Below are 27,573 nucleotides of genomic sequence, written 5' to 3'. Positions count from 1 at the left end.
GCTTCATCTTCTGTCATTAAAATTGCATGATTCATCAAAAAGACCATTTCTAACCATAATGACGTCACGGGTGTCATTTATATGATGCTATCGGCAAATATAACTAAATTGAAACGGTACTCTGTTAAATACCTATGACGTGTATACATAGTCGTTAGATAATTATATTCAGAGCATATTTAATAATAAATTTCAGTTAATAGAAAAATAAACGTTAGTTACGACTTATACAAAATATTTTCATATGGGAAGAAATCATTCGCCTAAAAATGGTTATTTATTTATTAGAATTGGTTTTACCTGAAGTAAATATTTAATAAGGTAGAAAGAAAAAATCCTGAATTTAAGTATTCAATACGTGTCCCTTACAAATTACTTTTCCTTAATCGAAGAATTTTGAACGTCCCAGTTAGGTTACTTCTCCATTGTGCTTTTACTTTCTGTGCATTACTTTCATTATGTTCAATTCGCCAGGCATTGCTCTGTAAAGCTTCATCCGTCCTTAAAGTGTGTCCCCCATAGTTATTTAGTAATGATACTTAATAATTATGTCCATATGTATGTATAGATAAGGTTTCAATTCTCAGACAACACATAAGGTTAGGTATTTGGATCCTCTGGTTATCTCCGAGATCAAAGGTTCAAATCCTAATTCCGATATCGATGGTTTTGGTGGTATCATATTTCCGTTGGATGAATGAATTGAGCTCAATTACCTCAGTCATTTAAAAAACTTCATTCTTGCTACTTAAAAACTATTTATCATCGTTACGCTATTAAAATTTTGTACACAATAACTATACCTTCTCTATCGGGTACTCATGCCTTACTCCATTTAAATAGTTTCAAATTTCTGGCGCATTCGGAAGAAAGAAAGCATTTTGCTACTTCACACTTTGATGCTTGCTCACGCGCTGTCTATATGCGTGACGGTGGCAAAATAATGCAAAAAAAGGATGGAAATTCAATAATCCACTTTATTTAATTTAATCAAGAATAAATATTAGCGATGCACAGTGAATATGCAAATTCCAAAAGAATAAGACACCAAGAGAATAAGAATAAGTTTTGAGAGAAGAGTATGAAAAGGCACAAGCTGAAAGTGAAACGAGATAAGTTATTTTTGTGAGTCCATAGAAAGTACTTAATCATTCACAAGAGCAAATCTATGAAAGCGTTCTTGAAGCTTGGAGCTAGTTGTAATTAGTTGAAAAGTATAAGGGATCGGGATGATACGGTGGCTTCCCACCGAAAGGGCCCAGGCTCGAATCTTGGAGACGGCAGATATTTTTCAGTGGTATCCCGATCCCTACTTGAGGTGCTTTGTGGAGAGCACTTTGAGTGAGTACGACGTCCGTCGGATGGGACGTTAAACTGCGGACCCCTTGGCGCCTTTCGACAAGAGTAGGCTAATGATGCCGGGTTTCTCTCCACCCTTTCTTTCCCAACCATCCCTAATGGCGCCAGTGACCTCAGCTGTCGGTAGCCTCCCATAAAAACTCCTAACTGAAATAAATAATGCAGTAAGTATGATGGATATTGGAAAAATTTAAGAAATGTAGCCTTTTTATTAGAGGACACAATATCTGAAAGTAAAAGACGCATTGGATTCACAGATAAGAAACAGTAACGAACTGTATCTGTAAAACCAGAGGGCTTTAGGTAGTATTGTCGATCTGAACGGTACTACCAACAGAGAAGTTCGGAAGCGAAGTGGTGTGCAAAAGGATGTTGATGGTAAAATTGATCAAATTACGAACGACATCTTTAGTATAGCCTAAAGAAGGTTAGCCTACGGAATACGCAAAAAATAAGAAAAAACGTCATAGACCCATCCTTTATAAGAAGAGTTTATTGAAGAAGTAACAAGGTCAAGGGTGAATCAGAGAAAATGTCTTTAATAAAAAGAAGAGAGGGACATACAGGATGAAGATGAAGGCATTTTGGATTAGTCATTCACCGGGTTTCTCACTTTTGAGGGCAATTGCCGGCCCCGGTGGTGGCAGGGTAGCGTCCGCGCATGCCAACCCAAAGGCCGCGGGTCGACTCCCCCTGGTTAGGTTTTCCTCCATCTAAAGCTTGGGTGTTTGTAATTTTATTTGTTTGTATTGTATTGTATCATTGTTAATAGTCCGATTTAAAGACCAAAATTCGGATTAATGCCGAATAAATAAATAAAATGATAAACATATTAAATAAATGAACGCTTTAACTCCGCTACAAAACATTAATAAAGTTCTAATGGAAAGCTGACGGCGCACCACATGCGCACCACTTCAACAGTGTGTTATATGTCAACGTTATATTCAGTAGAATATACTCATTTTTTTCATTTTCACATTCAATTGAAAATTATGTCCCCCATCACAGTCATGATATTTGCTAGGATCATTTTAGGTAATTGCCACGCAACCCGAGTTCTTGTTTGCTGATAATCACAGTACGCAAGGCTCCGAGCAATAACTCACCGACTAACCAGAAGTCACACGGAAATCATCTTGTTGCGTTTCATCGCCATGAACTCTTTTCCTTTTCCCCGCCCCCGTATACTTTTCCTAGCACGCGTTCGATTAACCAGCATAGCTGTGCGAGCACAGGAGGGAAGGAGCCCCCTTCTCCTTCGGAGGCAAACAAGGGAAGAGTGTTTGATCGAAGCGTGTTTGCAACCGGCAAAGCCAATTCCGAATGGAAATGGGAAAGACGAAACCATTATCCTGCTGGGAGAAGGTGTAACTGGTGAAAGGCAGGCAAGAATCTTTAATAGCTTCCTTTTTGTACGGAGGTCGAATCGTAAAGAGAATGATATGGTTAAGGAGCGGATAATGAGGAGAGAGGAACGGATTTGTGGTGTGATAATGCGGTTTGGGATAACAAAGCCCTTGCATTAACGAGAGGGCGTAAGGAGGTTTGTAAGAAAGAGGGCTGAGAAGAAATAAGGCACGACCCCCCTCCAGGCGTGCGTCAACGAGATCTGAAATGATTGGTGATTTATGATCAGCGCTAGAACGATCCAAGAATCTACCGTTGACATCTGCGAGTGTACACCTTAATAGTGGATAATATCATGCAAAATTTTCTACTGGAGCGAAAATCAGTGGTTGAGCGAATTATTTTCATTTACGCCCGTTTTTAGCGTTCATTTAGTAAAGGCGCTTCTCCTCTAGTTATATTTAATATGCAGTTTATATACTTATGATTTATACTTCAAATACTTATTTCAGCGTAGGCTGAAATTTCATTCTAATTTTAATTGAGAGTGTGTGTTTCTAAGTGCGTGTATTAGATTCACTTCTCTTTCGGCTATACATATAGTAATAATGCTTCAGGAATGAGAAAAAACACGCCATATATCGTACGTATTTCAACTTCTATCCTACCAGATTTATATTATGATTTGTTTACTTCAACCAAATGCAAATTCCCTGGATTGTTATTTTAATATCTTCAAGTAATAGCTTAAATGGTGCTACTCTCTTTATATTGTCTTTTTTTCTTTCCATATCACTTAGGTGTCTGCTATTTAGATTAAGTTGTTTATGACCATCCTTTAGAAGGAGGGGGATATTTATTTAGGCAAATTTATTTCCATGTCTTTCTCGTTTTGTTGTTATCCTGTTTCTGTCGTTGAATAGTTACATGGCGTTTGCTAAATATTTTACTAAATATTTTCTTCGATAGAATTCAGGATAAGACTTAACTCTCTGCGAAAATACTTCTGATTTATCAGTTAATTCTGTGATGTATGTTTCTTACTTTATAAATGTTCTGATGAGGTGCAATATAAGTCACTAAAATATACGTAGTATGCCCACTGAAGAACATTTTCATAGATCACAAAGTTGATTTAAAGATTCCATAAATCACATCTTTCCTAATTACGCTTTTTTATCCACCTATTCATGTTCCTGCAGCTGTGAAATACGAGCCCGTTAGGCTAAACTGCTGATTAGACTGACTTCCATTATGTAGAGGATTTATATCGATGATGTTCTTAGCAGCAGGATATTCTAAAATTTCTTGGTAATATCATGTTTTTTCTTAGATCTGCGATACATAACTAAACGATATTTGCTGCTGTGTCAGTTCGTAATTTTTTATATAAAAAGTAAATAAATCATGATTATTATCCTACATTATTCACGCAGACATATAATGTGCCCCTCTTAATACGTTCCATTTAACCCATTCTTATTGCAGAGTTATCATGCCACAATTTCTTTGTTCGTTATTTGCTCTTCAATATTCGTTTTCCTACCAATAATTACGTTAAAATCTAAATGCCAAAATATTTAGTTTTTTCTCCAATTTGACTATTGATACATGCATATAGTATATTGGGACATGGTTAGAGTTAGAAATTTATATTGATTTAACGTCCCCAGACAAACCCCTGGCTTTGAGGCCCAAGATGCCACACAAGAGTAATATTATGTAATTAGCTTCATTCATATTTTTCCATGATTTTGAATGCTTGGTTGTTTTTAATTAATTCCATTAAAAGTGATAAAAATTCAAAACTTGGCATTGAAACTACTTATGGACCGAAATTACATATATGATCTGCGTATTTACTTACTTATCACGAATTGATTCCATTATATTTTCATGCATTTTTTGAGCAACGCTCTTCTCCTTAAAAATACTTCGAGCGCCGCGCTCAATTTTATCCAAAAAATACTGCTAAAATATATGAATATTTCCCTAGTACTCGATTTTATTATCCAGTCGTAGTAAGAACATCATTTCAAATAAAACTTCGGGAGAGTATGAAACTTGCTTGAGATTTGAACCTAGATTCCCCGATTTCATTTCAAATGTTAAAGTTGCATTTATAATTTAATCCTTATCTTAATACATATATCTTATAATACATTATGTATCTCATCAGCGAGCGCAACAGTAAAAAAATGTTCTAATTGTTGTTGAATGGCATTTGTCTCCACTTAATAACATAAACATCGTCGTTAAAAATTATCATTGGCAATTTAACTTCGATTATTATGTCTTGGAACAGAATGTTAAGAACGCTCTTTGAGATGTTACATATTTGGTGGGTGTCACTTCATTTTTCCTGATGTAAGCGCCACACTCTGTATTTGAAAACGATCTCTATATATGATTATGTGTACATTTAATTGTTTGTGCAAAATTTAACCTTTCAGTAATACATTCGCTCGAAAATGAGGCAATGGCTTAGAGGTTAGGAGATTCTCCTGTCCCTACACACGCTGCAAGAGTAGAGGCCATTGCATGCCTCCCTATTTATCCTTATCAAAAAATATCTCAATTCTCATCCATCTCTGCAAGTTTGCTTTTCTCGAATCTCAATTTAGGAACCATGCCACGCAAAATTCCATGTTGTGGGGGAAATAGTTTCCTTTCATCGCTATCCAACAGTTACTATCTAAACCACTCTCCGATCCATTTAATGCCCCTATTACCGTTTTCCGTGTGCATGTAAAATCAAGGTTGATAATGAACAAGTCTTTATTACTGCCCCATGAAGCAGAGCCTACATATTACGATTCTCCTTCGCCTACCATTGATCCTCTGCGTCATGGCTCATTTAGTGGATTCAATTTAATCCCACCTTAACATGAAAAGTTTACATAACGAAGTAAGATTCATTTTTTTATAAACACACCTTGTGTTTATAAAGTAATTGTGAAATCTTCTCACATTAAGATGTAATTTATAGCAAGGCTATTACAGTCAACTTTACACCAGTCATCTCTTCTTCAATATGTTTTATTAAAAGCTTAATAAATAAATATTCCCGAAACACACTAAGGCTTTATTCGTCTTCAAGGCTAATTTTATCTGCTCCCGACGATTTTAGCTCCACTTTCTATTGCAGTTTGACCATAAATTAGTTTGATAGCAGTAAATATGTTTAGGTAAAATTTGCTTGCGTAAAAGCAAATTTTTGCTAATAAATCAGAACTAATTTTTCTTAACTTTAATAAAACAAGATTAGCAAATGTTTGTTTTTAACGAGTTAAATGGTGAGAAAGGGAAAATAAAATAATTAAGAGTAATCCAGTGAAATATTTGTGACCGTACCACTTAAAGCACTGAAATATCAACCATTGTAATTTTGTTGGCTAATTGTGATTTCGTCACGCTTGTACACTTGTGTGCATCTTCTGCATCTTACTGTTATGGTTCCTTATTGCACTGGGACGAAATATCATTTATCTCTTTAATTGGCTCTTATTTCTTTGCCTGATGCATCAAGAACAGGATCAAAAATGTCACAATCTCGTAATGATGCATAGAAAAAATACCACCCAATATTTTCACGGTGGAAATGCATATTTAGTGCAAACTCGAGAGATTACCTGAAGCGACTACCAGCGCTCACTCCGCACTTTTCTTCCCGTTGTGCCGCGGTCTTACGGATGCATCTGCGAGTGCCACGGAACGTGCTGACAAATAATGACCAACGCTGAAGCTTCGTTTTGCCTTATTCGGAGCGAATGGTTGGCGAGCGGAGGGCGGGAGGGGGACCGGGGGCGTCCCAAGCAGGGTGACAACCCACCCCGGAGGGCCCAAGAAGATAGCACCTTTTGCTAGGGCGAAGGGCACGCTCGATGCAGGCCGGAGGGAGGCTGGGGAGATGCCATGGAGCCCAGGTGTCGCGTCTCCTCGTTCAGAGCTAATTAGACCCCCGTGGCGCGGCACGCTGTGCCTCTCCTCTTTCGCAAACTCTGGGATGGTGGAAGCGGGGGGCGAGACGGAGGGAACGGCGGAGGGAAACCAAATCCCGACCGCTCTTTCGGTGGAATAGGTATCGAGGGATCCTCCACGCACTATGTACCGCTGGGAAATGATTCAAAGCGTCTCCCGCATCTAAGTCGTTAGCGTCGCGGAGTAGCGCAATAATTACTTACTCGAACAAGTACGGCCTTCATCCTCAAAGATGTTAATCAAATTCATTTCTGCGCTTCAAGGAATAAATATTTAACTCATAGCATTTTTCCATCAAGATTCATTGAATAATCTTCCACAGACGTTAAATAAATGCAATATATATCCTACCACTATTGTCATATATGGGTGAATTTGACGAAAATATTCGATTTTGAATATTACGAGGTATGTTCAAAGGGTATCGCGACTTTTGTGTTTTTTCAAAAATTATTTATGTATTCATGAATATATATTTTCTTCCCTTCAAAGTAATCCCAATAGATATTATACACTCGTGCCAATGTTTTTTCCAATCCTCGAAGAACTTCAAAAAATCATTATATGTGATCTTGTTCAGCTCATCCTTCGATGCAGTCTTTATCTCGTCAATCGTAGCGTAGCGTCGTCCTTTCATGGACCTCTTCAGTTTCGGAAACAAGAAAAAGTCACTGGGGTCCAGATCTGGGGAATACGGTGGCGGCGGCATCATTAGTGTGTTGTTTTTGGCCAAAAACTCGCGCGCAAGTAACGATGTGTGAGCAGGGGCGTTGTACTATATTGGTGCAAAAGCCAATTTTTGTTCTTCCACAAATCCGGGCGTTTGTGACGGATTGCTTCGCGCAAATTTCGCATAACTTGCAGGAATTATTCCTTATTTACCGTTCTACCCTGTGGCAAGACCTCATGATGCACCCCGATGCACCCCGGTAATCGAAGAAAACTAAGCAAAGCTTTCACATTCGACAGAGCCTGGCGTGCTTTTTTCGGTCTTGGCTCGTACTGCAGCTTCCATTGGGATGATTGAGCTTTAGTTTCCACGTCATAACCATAAACCCATGATTCGTCACCAGTCATGACCCTCTGGAACAAATTTTGGTCGTCGCGTAACGCCTCATTAGCAATGTTTCCATAGCGCTGCTGTTTTTGGTCGAAATTGAGCAATTTTGGTATGAATTTCGCGGCGAACCGTGTCATACCCAAATCATTGGTAATGGCACGAGCCAATCGATATGTTTAGGCCCTCAGCAACTTCTCTAACGGTGATTCGCCGATTGGCCAATACTATTTTCTTCACTTCATCAATGTTTTCGTCTGTTGTTGACGTGCTTGGGCGTCTTGCACGCTCTTCGTCGTTCACATCTTCTCGGCCCTCCGAGAACATTTTGTACCACAGATAAACGTTGTTTCGGTCCAAGGTAGCTTCTCCATATAGTATGCATCAGTCAACATTCGTATTTCGATTCTTAGCTGGGTCTATTAAATATTTTATTCTATTTCCTATTATTCTTTACGAGAAAAAGTAATTTGTGAATCAAGAGAGCCTTGAGTGATATTTCAACAGATGCTTCCCCTAAACAATTATACCAACTGATATAGCGATAAAAAAATCACAACTTTTGAAATACCCGCTATTAAACATTTCTGACCACATTTTACGCAATATTTCTGCAGTTGCTACAGAATGCCATAATTTTTTTTTCGTATTTTCAGTCAATTTGTCATATCTATCTGCGGTAGGCATGGCATCTTTAAATGGTGAAATAATTAGATTTTAATTGGTTCCCATTAAAAACCGATTTAAAATTATTTATTTTATTGGTAGTTCATACTTAAACAGCGAAGAAGAGAATCTCTGTTCTCTTAAAAGGCCTCCAAACTTGACATACCCATACTTGTACTGATGGAGGAATGTCTTTTATTTGTGGTCGCTGTTTTCCGCGAGGTTGGTGTCGCAAGGCAGTTGGCCGAGGGAGCGCAGATGGGGAAGTAATTGATGCGATGCTGCCAACCGCAGCTCCATTACTGCGGCGTCACGGACGTGTGGAAAACTTGCGATGTTTTCGCATCTTCTTTTAAATTTTATGAAGCGTCAAGTGGTTGGGGATGGTCTCCATCTTCTACTTATGTACGCCTCACAATGGTACATTAAAATTCTTCTTGTGCGCGCTCTGATTTACGGATCCAGGAGACGGAAGCTCGACGTGAGGGAAGGGTTTATTGGTGGGCGGTTCGTTGATTACCCACCCGAAGCATCGGGAGGAAATATTTCATCCCGACGTCCATCCTGCGTAGGAAATGACCGCAAAATTAACTGTCACCGGGAACAAGAGGAAAGAAAGAATCTAAATGTACAGCATTTATTCATGCAGCATATGGATCTAATAAATCCCAATGGATATACGAGGGTAGGCTGAAAAGTAATGCTTGTATAGCGAGTACAAAAACAAATAGCAAGATCGTGAAAAAAGTACGTTAAAGTAAATTTTTTAATTCAAAATCATATACTTATTTTTCAACATGGTCACCGTAAAGGCTAACACATTTCTCCGTGTAACAAGTTTTATCATTCCGTCACTGGAAAACTCTTCCGACGTTTCTGGAATCCAGGGCTTGACAGCTGCCTTCACCTCATCGCCCGAGGTGTTATCATTACCCTTGAGGTGTCTCTTGACTTGAGGAAAAAAGTAAAAATAGCAGGGCGCATGATCGGGGGAATAAGGGGGGCATGAAATCGGTTAAATTCATCGTCTATGAAACGGCGGGGTACAAATCTTGCATAAATTTTACGGTAACCCAATTGTTCAATAATGAAGCCGACTCGTTCCTTGGATATTCCAGTATGGTTTGCGATGCCCTTTTAAGTGCTTCGCCGGTTATTTTGAATCAAGTCGTCCACGAATTTGCGATGTTTATCGTATGTGGCAGTGATCGGACGTCCGCTGAGTGTTTTATCAACAATTATGGCTTTTCAAGAATCGCAACCACGAAATTATACCACCCATCGATTTACAGTGGACATAAAAACAGCATCGTTACCATAAATAACCTTTAAAAGACGATAAATATCGGTAGGAGTCACTTTTTCATCAATTAAATAAATTCGGTAACAGCACGCTGTTTAACTTGTGTTGACATGGCACTAGAACCCGTCTCCATACATCCGCTTCTCAAAATACCCTGGATGAATGAAACGATCTCAAACCTGCGCATGCGTGTTGAGGGGAAATGTTACTTCCACATGCCACGAAGAGTGCTTTTGAAGGTCATTTCGTTTGTGGTCCTACCAGCCTACAGCCTACTCTCGTATTTTTGTCAATTGAAATCATTATGGCGCGTGTTTTTTTTCATGACTACTTAGATTCCAGATTACATACAATGTTACGCTCAGGATTGATTATTTCTGACCCTCAGGTGGTCGAAACTTTTTGTTTCCACCACCTGTAACCTGTTTTTGTGTGTTGTTAACCTGTAACGATTTTATCGCCAGACGAGTCTTTCAATCGAAACTTTATAACACAACATCTATAGAGTTTATTGTAATATTTCACTTGATGTTTTTAACATAAATACTGTATGCAAATAAATTTGATGGCATGGCATCTTGTTTTTTAATGAATTTTCTTTCCCACTATTATTTTACTTTAAGCACAATAAGGGTATCTTATCCTGTCCCCTGCTCTGACATAATTATGTCATTAGATTGAAATACTAATTGTGTGATGCCGTTTATCTGAAGAATGAATTTAAACCACTAGCATAGCTGAAAAATGGCCTTAAGCAGGCACATAAAACCTTCTGATTTGTGGAACCTAATTTGAAGGTAGGGAAACAGAATACACACATATATATATATATATATATATATATATATATATATATATATATACATGCAGAATACATGTACATATTTAATGCATATATGTGTTTGGACGCGGTAGTCCAAGGGGTGGAGCGTTGGACTACTGACCGGAGGGTTGCGGGTTCGATTTCCAGGCAAGGCACTCTGTGCACCTGCAGCTCCACCCAAGCTATGTGATTTTTTGGGTACTAGTCCTGTCTGGGAAACCATAACCGGTGCAGGGAAAGGAACTGGCCCCCTTACACTGATGTGTGAATTTCACACTACCTTGGGCTTACTACTGGGTGAACTCTACTAACACCTACCAAACATACCTTCGGGTTGATTACTGTGTTTATGGTCACACACATATATGTGTGTGTGTGTGCGTGTGCGTGTGCGTGTGCGTGTGTGTGTGTGTGTATATATATATATATAATTATTTATATATATATATATATATATGTATATATATATATATGTATATATATGTATATATATATATGTATATATATATGTATATATATACATTTTATTTATATATTGATGCTTTCGTCGAAGTAACACGAAAGTGTTGGATAACAAACTTTGACAGCAACAAACAATATAAGAACACATAAAAAGATCACTCACACGTTATTTCTTGATCATTTCAACGGAATTGAGCTCCGTTTTCCTCAGAAGATACGATACTTCGCGATATTTCACAAATAAATTTCCAAATTAAATATTTGAGGGATAATTTAACGATAGTGACATTTTCCATATTTTATTTTGATTTCAATTGTCTTCGTGTGCTCTATGGTCGCAATGGACCAGAATATTGGTACTGAAGTGGCATGCATCATAGTGTTCAATTCACTTTGCCCTGCTCTTTTAATTTTTGGCAGTTCCCTCAACGCCTCTAGCCTCATCGATTTTAATCCAGTGGCACTGTCCCAACTGGTAAACACGCGTTGGAACACTGCGGCACAAGGACCCAATCCATTCGTCTCATGTGCGTCAGAGCACAGATATGTAGCGTAATGAAGATTTAAATGAATATTTTGAAGATACGAAGTCAATGCCATATTTTAGTTTGCCTTGGGTAAAAATTAGGCACGATTCATGCCTAATAGCCAACGCCCGATGGTCAGTAGACCTCTTGGTCAGAAACGTTGACAAAAATGATAAAATAGGGTTCTAAATGTAAGTTTCTGTTTCAGGGTTTTGTAAGAGATTTCACTCCCTTTCATTTTTTTATCTCATACAAATACAAAATCGAAATGTAAGTGCTAAGCTTATCTTTGAATTAAATGCGCATCGCATCAAATCTACTTCCATTCATTTGTATAACTTCTAGGAATTTTCATTACGTATTGCGTTTCGTTTCTCTTCTGATTTATCGTTTTACCTTCCAGTTCCTCACGGAGGCGTGGCTCACGTACCCGTACCACTGCTGCGCGTTCAAGTATCCAGCAACACACGACCCGAAGGAGCACGCGAAGCATGAGGTAAACTCCATCCTTAATTGCTTATGGATTCAGGCGTGATGTTGTGGAAGGTGAACATGATCGATTCGTAGCAAATAAGAAAGCACTACTCTACTTCTTTTGAAACATATTTTAAATGTATTTTATTTTATTAACGGTTGATTAATGAATTATATTATTTCCTACGATTCGAAATTTTGTCCTATAATTCGTGAACTCCAACCATCTTAGATCGTTAATTGCCTCGGCTGAAAGAGCCGAAGTATATTTCTTTTATCAAGAGCCCCAGAATCTCTTCATCATGGTTCAAGTTCAATAAATAACATTTATTGCAGTTATTAGGTCATAGCATTTAATTACTGTGTGGTCAAAGTTTATAGCTAAAGTCCTTGAGTTTTATGCAATGATTGTGAAATGGCAATTTATTTTTTATGCCAATTTTTATCTGATTTTTAATTTTAAACTATAGTTGTTTTAATAGCCCAATAACTTTTTTCACGTACCTAAGTTCTATCACGTGTGTTGTATTTAAGTGTAGCCGACATAACCAACAAAGAAATGTACATTCTCGGAGAAAAGGATTGCGGAGATGAAGACATTGCCATAAAAGCCAAAGGAATTGTTGCTGGAAATGATTGCATTTCCATTGGTCTGCCTAAACTAGGCGAGACACGGCGGGGGAAAAAAAGTGTTCGAAGGAGGGCGCAGAGCAAATATTTCCGCGTTTGAAACACAGGTGGCGCACCCGTAGACACGACCAGTCAGCCCTAACCGGTGTGGAATTTATGCGTATGTGTTGGAAAGGAGAAAGAAGAATTTGAATTGCGGAAGGGTAGTGAGAGCCTTCTTTTCCCTTTCTCCACTTCAGCTCACCGCATGTTGCCACGGTCACGTCTACTTTCGTTCACGTGCACGTGAAATTTCCAATTAATTACTGCTCATTTTTTTAAGCCAACTCTTCGACATACGGAGTCTATATATATATATATATATATATATATATATATATATATATATATATATATATATATATATATATATATATATATATATATATATATATATATATATATATATATATATATATATATATATATATATATATATATATATATATATATATATATATATATATATATACATACATACATACATACATACATATATGTGTATTTCAAGACTTTTAGCGGGAATTCTCTTTGTGCATCAATCAAAAATTGTTTAAAATTGTATATTTCATGCCTACTACAATTATAGACTTGTAATAATGCTTTCGGGATAACTTCTCACATATTTTTATCATAAAAAACGCAAATGTAATTTTAGGCAGACTCTTTTAATGCGAAAAGTCTAAAAATCATAACGAAAACATTGATTTATCATCCATGAGTCTAATATATAGTGATACATATTACTTTTAAGTTAAATATTTATTTTGCCTTTTGTCACTTACTATAATGAAAATGGCGTGAGTACATAATCAGAATTAATATTTCTGGCGTTGAAGTTTATGAAATGAAAAAGAACTAAATTGTGTGCAATGCACTTTAATCATTCAACCTCAAGTGATATAGCTTCCATTTTACAATACCAAACAATAAATTCCGCGAAAAGCATAATGGTATTTTTGTGCCACAAAAAAATTAAAAGTGACAAGTTTTAATTACATGAAAACAATATGAGAGATTCTTTTCAACCCTGTTCGGTTATTTTTCAACCCTTTTCAACACCTTATTTCAATTTAATACGCTGGATTCTGTTTATTGTCATAAGAGACGACAGTTATATGAAATGTTTGGAGAAACCGTACATTTCTGGCTTAAAAGAGAGTTCGCGGTATCCAAGACCAACGAGAACAGTCCGGAAAACTCTTTCCCTTCGTCTCTGGTCTGGAATTGAAACACCTCCTCTTTGGTTTTTTCCGTTAAATTCCTAAAGAGGACGCCCGGATGGATCGATCAGTAAGGACACCCTGATATCAACTTGCTAGGCCTCGAAAGAGTTAAATTCCGATATCAGTTATCACAATTTAGCATCCGAATGTTTTAACACAACTTTTTACCCTCAACTTCGAATAGCGTTTATTCAATCATAACGTGTCGATGCAAGGAATGAATACAATAATTAAATTCTGTAAAGTCAAACGAGTTCAATCTGCTTTCATTTTGCACTTGTCATTGTGAAAATGCTTAGGGTTTTAAACATCAGTATTTTATAAATAAATGAAAGGACTAACTTTGTAGTTCCACTTCGTGTGGAACTACAAGGTTAGTCCTTTCATTTATTTATATTGAATCGGTTCCATAAAGTTACGCCAGAAACCATCAATTATATCAGCATTTTATTATTGTTCATTGTCACCATAATCTTAAGGAAGGCTGCCGTTGTATTTATGTATTCTAATAAGTATTTCCTAAAATTAATTTTATACTTTTCGCGTATTCACTTTCTAATTTATAATTTGAATTCAAATGCTTTCATTTAAAGTTTTAAATTAATTTAATTAGTACACAATGCCGGCATAACACGTAAAACTAACTAAGGATCTTTATTGAATGCTAATGAATTAAGTTCGCTTGTTAAAGTTGAGAAACTTTCACAGCCCCGTTAACAGCCTTGAACTGACCCTCGTAACGTTCTTCGGATGAATCTGTTATCGCTTTTTTTAAACCTCCTCCTTATCTCCCGTGCATCAAAGTTTCTCAGCGGAGGAAATTTTAGGTTTCTGGCTCATTTTGAGTCTTGACCAGCATTTAGTTTTACCATTTATATTCTTACTTTTATTTGATTTTTTCTTTTATTCCGTGGTGGAAAATAGCAATCCGTGACTTAATGCTCTGGTCCCATTGGGCGATCGTTTTTTTTTTAGGAAATACTCGATGGGGATGTTCCGTTCTCCCCCAGAGCCCCCTCAGGGACCCCACCGCCGAGTCCCTACCCCCCCGTAACCAAAGCGGATCTCGCCTCACAGCACATCGTGGAGGGCATTCGGTCCGGATGCTCGGACAAGGGGACCGCGGCCCCCGAGGTGATCGTGGAGGAGGTGGAGCCTTTCGACGAGGATCGCCGGGTGGGCCGCGCCCCCCTCGCGAGGCTCAGCGACGCCAAAGAGGAGGACGAGGGGGAGTTCGGCAAGATGGTCTTCTACCCGGACAACAAGTCCAGGCACGTGGAGCCGGACTGGAGCGCCCTCACGGCATCCCAGAGGCCACACTTCCCCAGCAACCAGTTCGACCCGTACCACTTGGACATGCACCACAGCTTCCACCACGAGTTGGCCGAGGGGACGATGGCGACGCAGCACACGCCGGGAACCGGTAAACGAGGTTTTAACCGCAATTTTATTCATAATCATCTGTGCAGGACGTGTACTTGTTTTTTTTAATGGTAGTGGTCATTGGTCATGTTTTTATAAAAAAAATATCCAAACAATTCAGTGTTGAATACTAAACGAGATGGCGCACGTTTGCTGTCGATCGGTTTTAAAGTTAAGAAAAAACTCATTTGTGGAGCCACCTCTCTAATTTCGAACTAATTGGTCGATATGACTGTTAAAATGGAGCCTTTTGTGTAGCGAGGTCAATAAACTTTATTTCAGCCCTAGAGCTTCGGTGACACGAGGCTGTTAGCATTTTTTATACAATTTTCTCTCAATAAATGAGCCAGAGATTTTCCATTATACTGTTCTCTACATTGTGAATAAGGGTTCTTTCCCATTTTTCCCATCACAACGAAAAATATTTGTATCTGTGTTACAATGACGACAGCACACAGATACCCTTTTAAATTAGAAAATTGGAGTCCATTCGTCGCGACTATTTTGCATTCAAAATTAATTTCAGCCACTACGGTTTCGTCGCCTTGACGATTCATCGGGTATTTTTTTGCCATCGTTTTCAACGAATGACAATAACTCGGGAGTGGAGGATAGTAGATGAAGGTGATTGTGGAGAATTTCTATTCACTCCTTTCCCCGCTCGTTCCTGTGATATAGAGTTACGTGGAGAATGCCTGAAAACTCAAGCTGGGAACAAACCACGGGGAAGAAGCCGCATCCGTGAAACTTTAATTCGAATTTTAAAAGTCTGTTCTCATTGTGTATGTTTCCTCTTTTAAATGTCTTTTTTCGATTCTTTTCTAAGAAACCATATTACTTTAGCAGGATAAATAATTAGAATTTTCAGCCGAGTTAACATCTCACAGAAATAATAATGCTATTTTCAGATAGGTATACGTAAATAGTCAAATATAAACATATATTCAAAATGAATTGGGTCGCGGTAGTCCAGGGGTAGAGCGTCGGAATAAAGGCTTCAGTCTGACCTGAAGAAATCCTTAGAGAAGGCCGAGAGCTCGAAGAATCTGAAATTTGAGTGTCCTTTTACGTGTTATCTCCTAATGACAGGCGAATGGATAGATTAATTAGATAGGCTAATAAATTTGCAGATTAATTTAAAAAGTAATTTCAGGAAATAAATGAATAATTATTAAGTAGTATATCAGTAATCAACGAAGCTTTACTTAGAAACAAAACGCCAGTAATCATATAGGACTATGTGTATCTTTGGGGGAGGGGAAAGCTTAGGTCATTAGCGCCATTAGGGAGTGACAGCAAAGGGTGGAGAGAAATTGGCGTCGGCATTAGCCTACTCTGATTGATGAAAGGCGCCAAGGGATCAAACAGTTAAACGTTCCATCCGCAACTATGACTGTAATATATGGCTCTATTCATATTCCGTGTCGCACGTTTTTTATAAGACTTCGAACAACATTTAGTACGATAAAACATTCGATTAGATTCGACTCATACGTGACGCTCTCTTTGAGTCCTTTCTCCCAAAACGACTCGGAGAAAATCTAATAAATTAGATGATTTTTAAGAGCCAATTTTGATAGATTTATTTTTGCTGTTGTTATTGTTAATAATCAGTCCTTCGCGGAATACTCGCTTCTCATTGGTGGCTACACAAAACTTTAAGGGAAGTAAAGTCTAATCTAAACTCTTTTATTTTTCACTGACTCTTTGTTATGTATCATTTTTGCGTCCACTCCTACAAACAGATACGTGGTAGAAACATTTTCATTTGAGATACAGGGTTGCACCCAAACGTGGTAGGACTGATTTTTTACAAGAATTTTATTGACGATATACTTACATCGGCTTTATAATCTTCAAAGTATGCTCCTTGAGCTGCTACACACTTAGTATAACGTTGCTCCCATTCCCCGTACGCCCGCTGGAAATTTTCTTTGGGGATGCCGTTGATGACCCCCGTCGACGCCTCTTGAACGGCCTTTAACGAGTCAAAACGTCGTCCCTTGAGCTATCTTTTCATCAGTGGGAAGAAGAAGAAGTCCGGTGCTTTATCATGACAACGCGCCATGGCACGGCTTGTTGTCATGATGAAGCACCCACACCTTTCGCATGGCCAAATCCTGTGAAATAATGCGTTGGAGGTTGGATGCAGATAGACCCAACTGGTCTGCAATTTCTTCACTGGTTAAGCGTCGGTCTGTGTTCAGCAGTGTCCTCACTCTGTCCACATTCGTGTCGTTCTTGCCGTCGACGGCCGTCCGGAGCGATGGTCGTCTTCAACGAGCTCCCTACCCTCTTTAAAAAACTTGTGTGTAAACAACGGAATAACTTTGCTCTAAATTAAGATTCATTTTGTTTTTCGACGCGGACAAAAAACTTGCTTCACTGAAAACGGTGTCCTCACTCAACGACAGCCCGCAGGCGACTGAGGTTGGTGTCGGTCTGTTGCTATGAGCCCCCTCCACCTTACCCTGCCAGGCAGACCCCCCTCCACCGCTCCGTTCGCGCCAGAGAAAATCAGTCCTACCACTTTTGGGTGCAACCCTGTAGGTGTGAAGAAAGACCCGTAAAAACTTTGATATAGAGCGTAGTTATGCACGGCGTGGAAACGTGGTCATTGATGCAGGATGATAGGCGTAGACTGGAGGCTTTTGAAATGTGGGTGTGAAGAAGGATGGAGGTGAAATGGACCGAGAAGGAAACAAGCGAGGAAGTACTTGATATGGTGGATGAGGAGAGGAGTTTGTTAGGAGAAATACTATGGAGGAAGGAAAAATGGATGAAGGGCACATTGATCGACAGTGGTGTGCTGAAGACTGTATTAAAGGGGAGAATGTTTGGCAAACAAGGATAAGACAAAAGGATTAGGATGTTGGACTGGATGAAGGGAGGAAGGAAGTACATAGAGATGAAGAGGGACTTAATGGTTGCTGGATTGTGTCTTGTTAGAAGTCACAAAATGTTTTATTTAGTAGCTGTATCCATCCAAAATCGAAAGTACCCGCGCAGATTACTTAATAATAATAATAAGTGAGAAGAGGCGTTCTTTCGCCTAGTTTGGAGCTCTTATTTAAATAAACGTTGAGCATTTGAGACTGCGCCGACGAAATAACTTTCTAAAATAAACCATGTACAGAGAATAGCTGGATTTTTTCTTGAAGAATCATCATCATGATATTATCACACGATTATTGTAAATGGTAGCCACTAAAAATGTGAATATAATCTCCAAAACTTAAGCTCCTGGGTAAATACAAATCGCATGAGTTTAACTCTGACGCAGACCCTGTTTTAGAATTCTAGGCGAGAACGTAAGGCAACAAAAGGAAAAATTACTGCTGAACAGAGCTATTTAAGAAATTATTTTCCTTTCGGAATTTCACGAGCATAAAAGTGGGGAAACATCGTGTTGGACAATTCGAACTACCCGAAGGTAAATTGGACAGGTAACTGATATTCCTCAATAACCCTAATGGCTCTTGATCTAACATCCCCTGCCACACGCGCTAGTGGAGACCCGCGGGTAACGCTGAGTTCCAAATGCGAGTTCCAAATCTTAAATTTCGAGGAATCTCGCCTTGCGCGTCACGCCATGAAGGCTCCTTCCGGGGACGATTCTCCCTCCGGCAGGCAACGACCAGGTGGCGTGGCTGAGGACGCTCTTCTCGGAGGACGGGGTGTTCCACCAGGGCACGGCGCCGCACACCCCGAGCCTCATCAGCGCCGTCTGCGGAAACCTGTCGAGGCACCCCCGCACCGTGGAGTGCCACCCAGAGCCGGACGCATTCAACCCTTGCGAGGACATAATGGGCAACTGGTGGCTGAGGGTGTCCGCGTGGCTCATGGGCATCCTCTCCCTCCTCGGGAACATCGCCGTGCTCTTCGTGCTCCTCTCTTGCCAGTTCCGGATGTCCGTCTCCAAGTTCCTCATGTGCAACCTCGCATTCGCTGACCTCAGCATGGGCCTCTACCTCATGTCCATCCTCGTGATGGACGCCAGGACGATCGGCGTGTACTTCAACCACGCCATCGACTGGCAAGAAGGTGAGTGGCAAAACTTTTATTTCCAATTCCAATAAAAGCACAATATTCTCCCAAGTACATGCAGTACTGTAATAATCTATGTACAACATAGGTTTTTTTACTGTACTTAGATTTTTCTTACTTACTTAAAATTAACTTACTTACATAGGTGTTTTTACTGTAAAAACCTATGTTGTACATAGTACAACATAAGTTTTTATAGTTCCATTCCTCTTTTTTCTCGATTGGAATGAAATATATGTATTTACTTGTGCATTATATAATCCGCAAAAACTTATCTCTGACGCTGTCAAGGCATTCAACATAGGGATTATTATTGATAGACGATGACAAAGTTCACTTGAAAACAGGCTCCGTAGCATAATGACCAATTCCGTAGCCGAATAAAATAACTTACTACTTTTGCATTTTAGGTGAACAAATTAATCTCTAGTTTACTAAGTATGAGTCACTTTCATTGTCAAAATCCATTCTCAACCCTGCCACATACATATAAATATTCAATGAAATTTTAGGTAAATAATAAAATTGGCATTAAATTAATAAGCTTCTAGATAAAAACAGACATATTATTTTCATCTTAATCATTTGACTGCGTACCATAATAATAACATTATATTGAAATGAGGTATAGCGAGAGGCATAGTGGTTCAGTCGGTAGAGAGTTCAGTAACTAAGGATCCCTGAAGATGTCTGTAGCATATCTAAAAAATTGAAAAGTGTGCTTTCTGATAACTAGAACTTTGAGGGCAATTGGTAGCATAGGGGAAGAAATTCTTCGCCCCTCTGGACAGTATTTGCTTACATAAGAGTGACCTCTTACATAACCTATTAAACCAAATAAATCTAGTAAATACGTGATTGTGATGGTGGCGATGAAGGTGCTGGGGAAGTGGAAGTAATATGTCATGGAGCATGCGAAGGTGTCAGTGCAGTTGTCTAGGTAGAGAAGAACCACGTAAGGTGCCGCACTCAGAGATAGCAGATATACGGAATGTGATGTTTCGGCCCTTGTAGAAGTAATTTGAGGAAGGGCAACCGAGACGTGAGGCCATTTGCGCCAATAAGTAAGATGGGAAAGAAGGAGAAAGGATAGAGGGAAACCCAACGACGGCATTAACGAAAGGTGTCAAGGAGTCCGCGATTTAATGTCCCACCCAACGGGACATGTCACATACGGGACATATATATATATATATATATATATATATATATATATATATATATATATATATATATATATATATATATATACAAATAGATACACACATACATTCTAACAAAAAAACTCACAAAATGGTGGCCATATTATTATTGTTATTATTAGGTTTTCTACCTGTTAAGTTAGGTTTTTGGATGGACACAGCTGCTAAATAAATATTTTCTGAGTCCTAACAAAACAAAAAATCCAGTATCCTACTCTGTATCAGGTCCCTCTTCATATCTGAGTAATTTCTTCCTCCCTTCATCCCGTCCAACATCCCTATCCTGTTCCTTCCCTTTCCTTGTTTCCCCAACATTCTCCCCTCTATTACAGGCTTCAACATCCCACTGCCAGCAAATACCCCCTTCATCCACTTTTCCTGCCTCCATAGGATTTCTCCCAACAAATCCCTCACTTCGCCCAGCATACCAAGTACTTCCTCATTTATTTTCTTCTCTGTTCATTTCACCTTCTCCATTATTCTCCACACCCACATTTCAAAACCCTCCAGTCTACGTCCATCCTCCTGCTTCAATGACCACGTTTCCGTTCCTCCATATCAAATATTTTACGAGTCTTTTCTTAATATCCTTACTCAACGTCCCTAAGTAATCATTTGCCCTACTCTCAATCCTTTTGTTTATGATCCTGAGAACAACTTTAGCTGCGTGGGATATCAAACTTATCCCCTATAGTCCTCACATGATGTAGCCTTAACCTTTTTCGGAATAGGAACTAAAACTGATCTCACAAAGTCTTCCAGCCAGATTTCTTCCTCATAGATACTACGAATCAGCCCATATAGCCTCTTCCCACATTTTCCTAAGCATTTCGGTAGTTCCGGAGGAATGTTATCCACCCCAACGGCCTTATTTAGCTTCATCTCCCTTAATGCCCTTTCTATCTCTTCGTCTAGTATGCCTGGACCTAAACTGTCTTTCTCTACGCCATGTTCCTTTTCTATGTCTAACTTTGTTGGTCTAAGCTCTTTACTATACAGTTCTTCTATATATCCTTTCCATCGCTCTTGGACCTTTCCTGTGTCAACTATTATCTTACCCGCCTTATCTCTAACTGTTAGGGTGGACATATACAGGTATACACATATATATTCACATGGTTAGACATAGATATAAGGAAAAGGGATAGGAATACTTATAAAAGACGAACACAGGAATGGTGAGAAAGGTGGAATAGAGCAGATTACATGCGCATATGAGTCTCCTCGACTGGGAGTTGAACCACGGATCATTTGACTTGCTGGGTCGATGCTCTTAACTGCCTACTATTCTTTCTTCTTGAGTCTTCAACCGTCTTTCCTTAGGTGGGTGAAACAGTTCCCTAACGCCATCTCCTGGTCGAAGAATCTGGCCGCTTGGTTGCAAAAGCCCACCCCGCAGATTTCAGTGTACTCGTAATGTACGTTTCCTCGATAGCACACGTGGTTAAGACAGGATAGCTAGGTCCCTTATTTCCGTGGGAAAATATATGTATATATATATATATATATATATATATATATATATATACATATATATCATTACTATTATTAGCTCACCATCTTAAACCCGAGAGACGATTGTAAATGCTATATTTTAAATTTACCAGCGATGTACCACTTTTTACAAACCCAAATCCTGCTGGGGGTATTATATTATATATTTAAAAATATACAAATAATTTTACTACCGTAGCATTTCCTAATTATTTTCCTGATGATAGGAAATATATTTTGTCGAATGACAACACCAGACATTATGACGCACCAAAACTTAGATTAAGTGCAGTAGATAAAATGAAATTTTAAGAAGTTTTGGAGTATCTTGATTTATTCTATAAATACGCCTCAAAAAATTTTGCATGATCCTCACATGGAAGTGATCCGTTTATATTTCTAACTTTTATTGTTGAACGTCATTTTGATTCGAGTTCATGTTTGCTCAAGTGAAATCGCTTGATTTCCTCCCTCCCAATCTCGGAATATTCATCAATTTTACTGAAAAATGTACTTCGTGTGGATTTATTTTAATTTTTTTTTAATATTCCTCTTTCATGATTACTCTTTCAAAACCAGGTCCTGGGTGCCAGATCGCGGGCTTTCTCACCGTCTTTGCCAGCGAGTTGTCCATCTTCACCCTCGCCATGATCACGAGCGAGCGTTGGTACGCCATCACCTACGCCATGCATCTGGACAGAAGGCTTCGGGTCAGCACTGCCACTAAAGTGATGGCCTTGGGATGGGTGTACGCAGCCGTCGTGGCCTCCCTGCCCCTCGTGGGAATCAGTGGCTACTCTAAGACGAGGTGATGAACACGATGCTTGAACGTCCACAGACCAGGAGAGGACTATTTAATTACCTTATCTTATTTATATCGAAAGAAATGTTTTGCTACAAGGAAAAAATGAACCTCATTTTAACTTCTGTATAAAAACTCCATGAAAACTTTCAATAAGTTTCTGTAAACCAAAGGGATAATACCTTATAACATCCTCTGGGATGCGATTACACCTACTTTTCGCTTATCCTTAATCACGTGATCTTTATTGCTCATCAGCGTTCATTTATTTTTTAAGAATAATTTTTAACTCCACAATAACCCCTTTTGAAAAACTTTAATGGTGGCTGAACATTATTTTTTGTTAAAAATTGGTCATTTCACCGCAGATTACTGATTCTTTTATTAGTCATTATTCTTGCATGGCAATAGAATTTTTTACCTTGCCGATTAAATGGTATGATATTTTTAACGTGGAAATACCTTAGCAGGTTAAAGAAATTGCAAAGTACCCGCTTCAACGCCTTAAAGTATGCACATTTTTAAAAATAATAACTGGTTTCTCCGTAATTATCCTCAGTGCATCTTTCAGTTTGAAATTTAAAGTTCTTTCAGCATAAAATTCAGTTGCCTCCAGTGTGAAATAAGATCAAAAAACATCAAACATACGGAGATTGGGATGGTATGATGGCTAATATACTCACATCTCACCACTAGGGTTTTGGTTCGAATCTCGGATGGTGGCAGTATCTTTCGGTGGTATACCGATCCCGACTTACAGTGCTACGTAGAGAAAGCTTTGAGCACGCAGTCAATTGGATAGGACACTACCCTGAGGATCACTTTGTACCTTTGTTTAAGAGTAGGCTAATGCCCACGTCGGATTTCTCTCCGCCCTTCAAGTCCCTGAACATCCTACCCCTACCGATTCACCCACCGATCCCTAATGGCGCAAAAGGCCTTTGCTGTTAGTCGCCTCCTCTAATGGTTATTATTGATATAAAATATTCTGTATCGGGAGTCTTTCAACTGTTTTCAACCAGTGACACAACCGTAGTCGTAATTCAATTCACCAGCGCTCAACATTACTCGAGTAATTTATATGAATTTTCGGTGTTTTATAATAAGAAATAATCATACCCATAAATATCTTAAGAAGATACTTTGAGGCGGAGTAGGAATGTCACTTATACGCTATGTGAATGTTCACGAGTGCCTTAACATACTATAGAAAATAACTGATTTTATGTAATTCGTGGAGAGCTTGAAATGTTTCCGACCTAACAAGTAAACGAATTTTTTTTTTCATTTTCAACATATTTTTATTGATCAGCATAGTGTCCTTTTAAGTCGATTCACTTTTTACAGCGATGCTCTTACTTTATTAAGCCTTCCAAATAATAGTTCACATCTTTATTCGCAAAATATGCGTTTACGTATACAATAAACTTCTCGTCGGATGAAACTCACAATCATTCAATCAAAACTTTAACGTGATAGCAAAGGAAAAAGTCGCGGGGGTCAGATCTGATGAATACGGTGAGTGGTTAAACAATTCGAAGAGCAATTCGCAAAGTTTAGCCATGGTGATCACCGAAGTGTGAGCAGGTTCGCTGTCTTGGTGGGAAAGACCTTTCTTCTTCTTCAAAGGTAGTCGTTGTTTACAATGTCTATCTTCAATCTGTCAAATAATGATGGATAATTCTCTCCCATTACTCTTCTACCTTTTTGAAGATAATTGATGGACACGATCCCATGACCAAAAAGCAGTCGCCATCACTTTCCCTGCCAAATGGAACCGTCTTCGCCTTTTTCGGAACAGGTTCACCCTTTTCAGTCCACTGTTTTGACTTATTTTCCATTTCAGGAGTCTGGCCATGGTTCCAAGTTCTATCTGCAGTAATTATTCGATGTAAATGCGTAATCTGACTCCTTTAGCTCAAGCCACTCCAATAGGGCCCATGCAAATGCTTTTCCAATGCACTTTTTGTCCAATGTGAGCAAACGTGGCACCCAACATATGGATAGCTTACTTAAGTCCAGTTCTTCCGTCATTATTTGATACACGCATATTTTTCGATATTCCCATAGCCTCTGATATCTCTCTATACTTAATTCAACAGTCGTCCGGTACCATTAGTTGAACCTTTTGGATGATATCGGTGGTAGTCGTAGTTTTTGGCCGTCCCGAACGCACATCATCATCAAGCTAGTACGGCCACGTTTAAATTTGACTGCCCAAAATTTAACGGTCTTATATGATTCTGCAGAGTCCTCGTATACAGGTTCCAACTCGTCTTTGATTTGCATAGGCTTATTGCCTTTGCAAACATACGACTGTATATACTGAGAAGAATTTACCGTTGCCCCTCGTTCCAGAAAATCGGTCACATAAACTCGGTGAGCATCCCAAAACACAGTCAAAAGAAGTTTCATCAACAATTATGGCTTTTCCAGGCTCACAACCACGAAATTTTACTACCCACTGATTAGACCTATCAACAGCATCGTCATCATAAACAGCCATTAAACGACTATGAATCTCTGTAGGAGTCACTTTTCCAGCGGTTAAAAATTCGACAACCATACGCTGTTTAACTCGCGTTGACATAGCACTAGAACATGTCTCCATGCTACCGCTTTTAGAAATACACTGGATGAATGAAACGACCTCAAACCTGCGCATGCGTGTTGAAGGGAATATTACTTCCACATGCCACAAAGAGTTCTTCTGAAGGTCATTTTGTTTGTGGTCTACATGCATGTGTGCAATAGCTTTCAGCCTACTCTCTTATATTTAATGACAGTTCTTTACTCAATTTTTTTCATTCTCTTTTAAACCTACACAAAGACTCATTCAAACGATTTTCAAACAACTAGGTCTCCAAAAAGCCTGAGATTTTGGCGAGTACCTTTCAGACAGAGAGTTTAAAGATGGGTATTGAATCTCCAACTTTTAGCTAACTCTTTCCATCCGTAACACAAATGTAAAAATTTGTACGTACGCGTTCTTTCACATGTTTATCAATGAACGCTTGCCAATTTACGAACTTGAATCGTCATTACATTTCCTGAATTAAAATTTTTATTTTTTTTTCATCCCAGCATATGCCTTCCAATGGAGAACAGGGACCTGCCGGGCAAGATCTATGTCATCCTTCTGCTCGTCATCAACGGACTGGCCTTCATACTCATCTGCGCTTGCTACGGTAACATATATTACGTTATCCGTAAGAACAGCCAGGAGAGGAGGAACAGGGCGAGGGCGAACAACGAGAAGGGTGACCAGGGCAGTCCGCAGTGGTGGGGCAGGACGAACGTGGGCCACACCAACAGCGACGCGACGGTCGCCAAGAGGATGGCCCTGCTGGTGTTCACGGACTTCGCCTGCAAGGCCCCGATTGCTTTCTTCGGCCTCACCGCCATGGCCGGGATGCCCCTCATCGACGTCACCCACGCCAAGATCCTCCTCGTCTTCTTCTACCCCCTCAACTCCTGCGCCAACCCCTTCCTGTACGCCCTGCTGACCAAGCAGTACAGACGGGACTTGTTCACCATGCTCAGCCGCCACGGACTGTTCGCGAACAAGGCAGCGAGGTACAAAGGTGCCTTCCCGGGAGTAAACAACGAAGCGGCGAACAAGGCTGTGACGGGAGTCGCCAGGAACCCCAAAGCGGACAGGAAGACGACGGGATGCTGGCAGAATTGCTCCGACCCCAACCGGAGGAACGAGAACCACATAAGCTTCCTGCAAGGTTTCTATCCTGGGGCCGCGTGCAACCACACGGAGCCCGTGCCCTTCGTGTCTCAGCCATCTTCGCAGAGGGGTTCCTTCCTCACGCAGATGTCCTCGGTGGACGGAGGTTTCAAAGTGGCTCCCGCGAACCCACTCAAGATCAGGCCCGATTCTGACGAGGATGCCGTGATAGCGGTGACAATAGAACTGGACGAGATGGATAGGAAAGCCCTGACCAACCCTCCTTCCGAATCGGAGGAGGTCTCGACCGACAGACCGCACAGTGACGGGTGCGAGAGTTACCCTTTGAAATCCATCAAAGATAGCAGGTCGTCCTGGAGCAGATCAGGATCGCCACATCCGATAAGGAGTAGCATGACCAGGCTGGCCATTAGCGACGACCAGGAGGAGATCCTGCGTCGTGCCTTGGCCAGGGTTTCCAAATCAAGCCCTAGCTCACCCAACAACATGGTCGAACCGTCTTCCAATATCTGAAGTGATGGATGCGATTTGGTGAATGCAGGTCATCGTGCCCGATTTGGGGTGTCCAGGCTAATGAGGGGATTCAGGCATGCGGAAGATGCTCAAGAAAGTGGCTCCTTGGAGGATGTATTCTCAGGACATCCAGGTTTCTCTCCCCCACTCAGTTCAAGCCATTCCATGTCGATTGGTCCAGTATAAGTGTACAGGTGCACAAAAGATTTTACATTTGCTTGGTGAATACTTGGAGTTCAACAATCCTGTAACTACTTCCCAATAACAAATCCATGTTTTATGTGAGAATGCTGTGAAATTTGATGGTGATATTTTTCAAGCTGTCCATAAGGCGCAACATCACTTCCCTCCCTCTATTAACTTTTTCTACCTTAGCATTTCGTTCGTGAATCTGTAAAATATAGTGCACACAAGGAATTAGAATATTTTAGTATAGATGAAGAATTGTGTGCGTGGGTTCTCCGTCGTTTAAACAGACTTGGACAGACGTTTTGCTCGT

The 27,573-nt window shown here is 39.7% G+C and overlaps 1 protein-coding gene across 1 annotated transcript in view; it reads left to right on the top strand.

Moving 5' to 3' along the window:
* The window catches only part of LOC139695781 (lutropin-choriogonadotropic hormone receptor-like), a 484,244-nt gene extending 457,170 nt beyond the window's left edge, over nucleotides 1-27,074 (top strand). The window contains exons 10-14 of the mRNA XM_071594568.1: nucleotides 11,932-12,024; nucleotides 14,873-15,320; nucleotides 18,950-19,363; nucleotides 22,642-22,870; nucleotides 25,949-27,074. Coding sequence (XP_071450669.1) covers nucleotides 11,932-12,024; nucleotides 14,873-15,320; nucleotides 18,950-19,363; nucleotides 22,642-22,870; nucleotides 25,949-27,074 — 2,310 coding nt within the window. The remainder of the gene's footprint in view (nucleotides 1-11,931; nucleotides 12,025-14,872; nucleotides 15,321-18,949; nucleotides 19,364-22,641; nucleotides 22,871-25,948) is intronic.
* The last annotated feature ends 499 nt before the right edge of the window (nucleotides 27,075-27,573 follow it).

Source organism: Hetaerina americana, unplaced genomic scaffold, assembly GCF_022747635.1.
Source record: "Hetaerina americana unplaced genomic scaffold, ioHetAmer1.1.p SCAF_63, whole genome shotgun sequence".
In the NCBI taxonomy this organism is placed as follows: Eukaryota; Metazoa; Arthropoda; class Insecta; order Odonata; family Calopterygidae; genus Hetaerina; species Hetaerina americana.
Note: the sequence above shows the minus strand (reverse complement) of the source record. Positions and strands in the feature narration are given on the sequence as shown.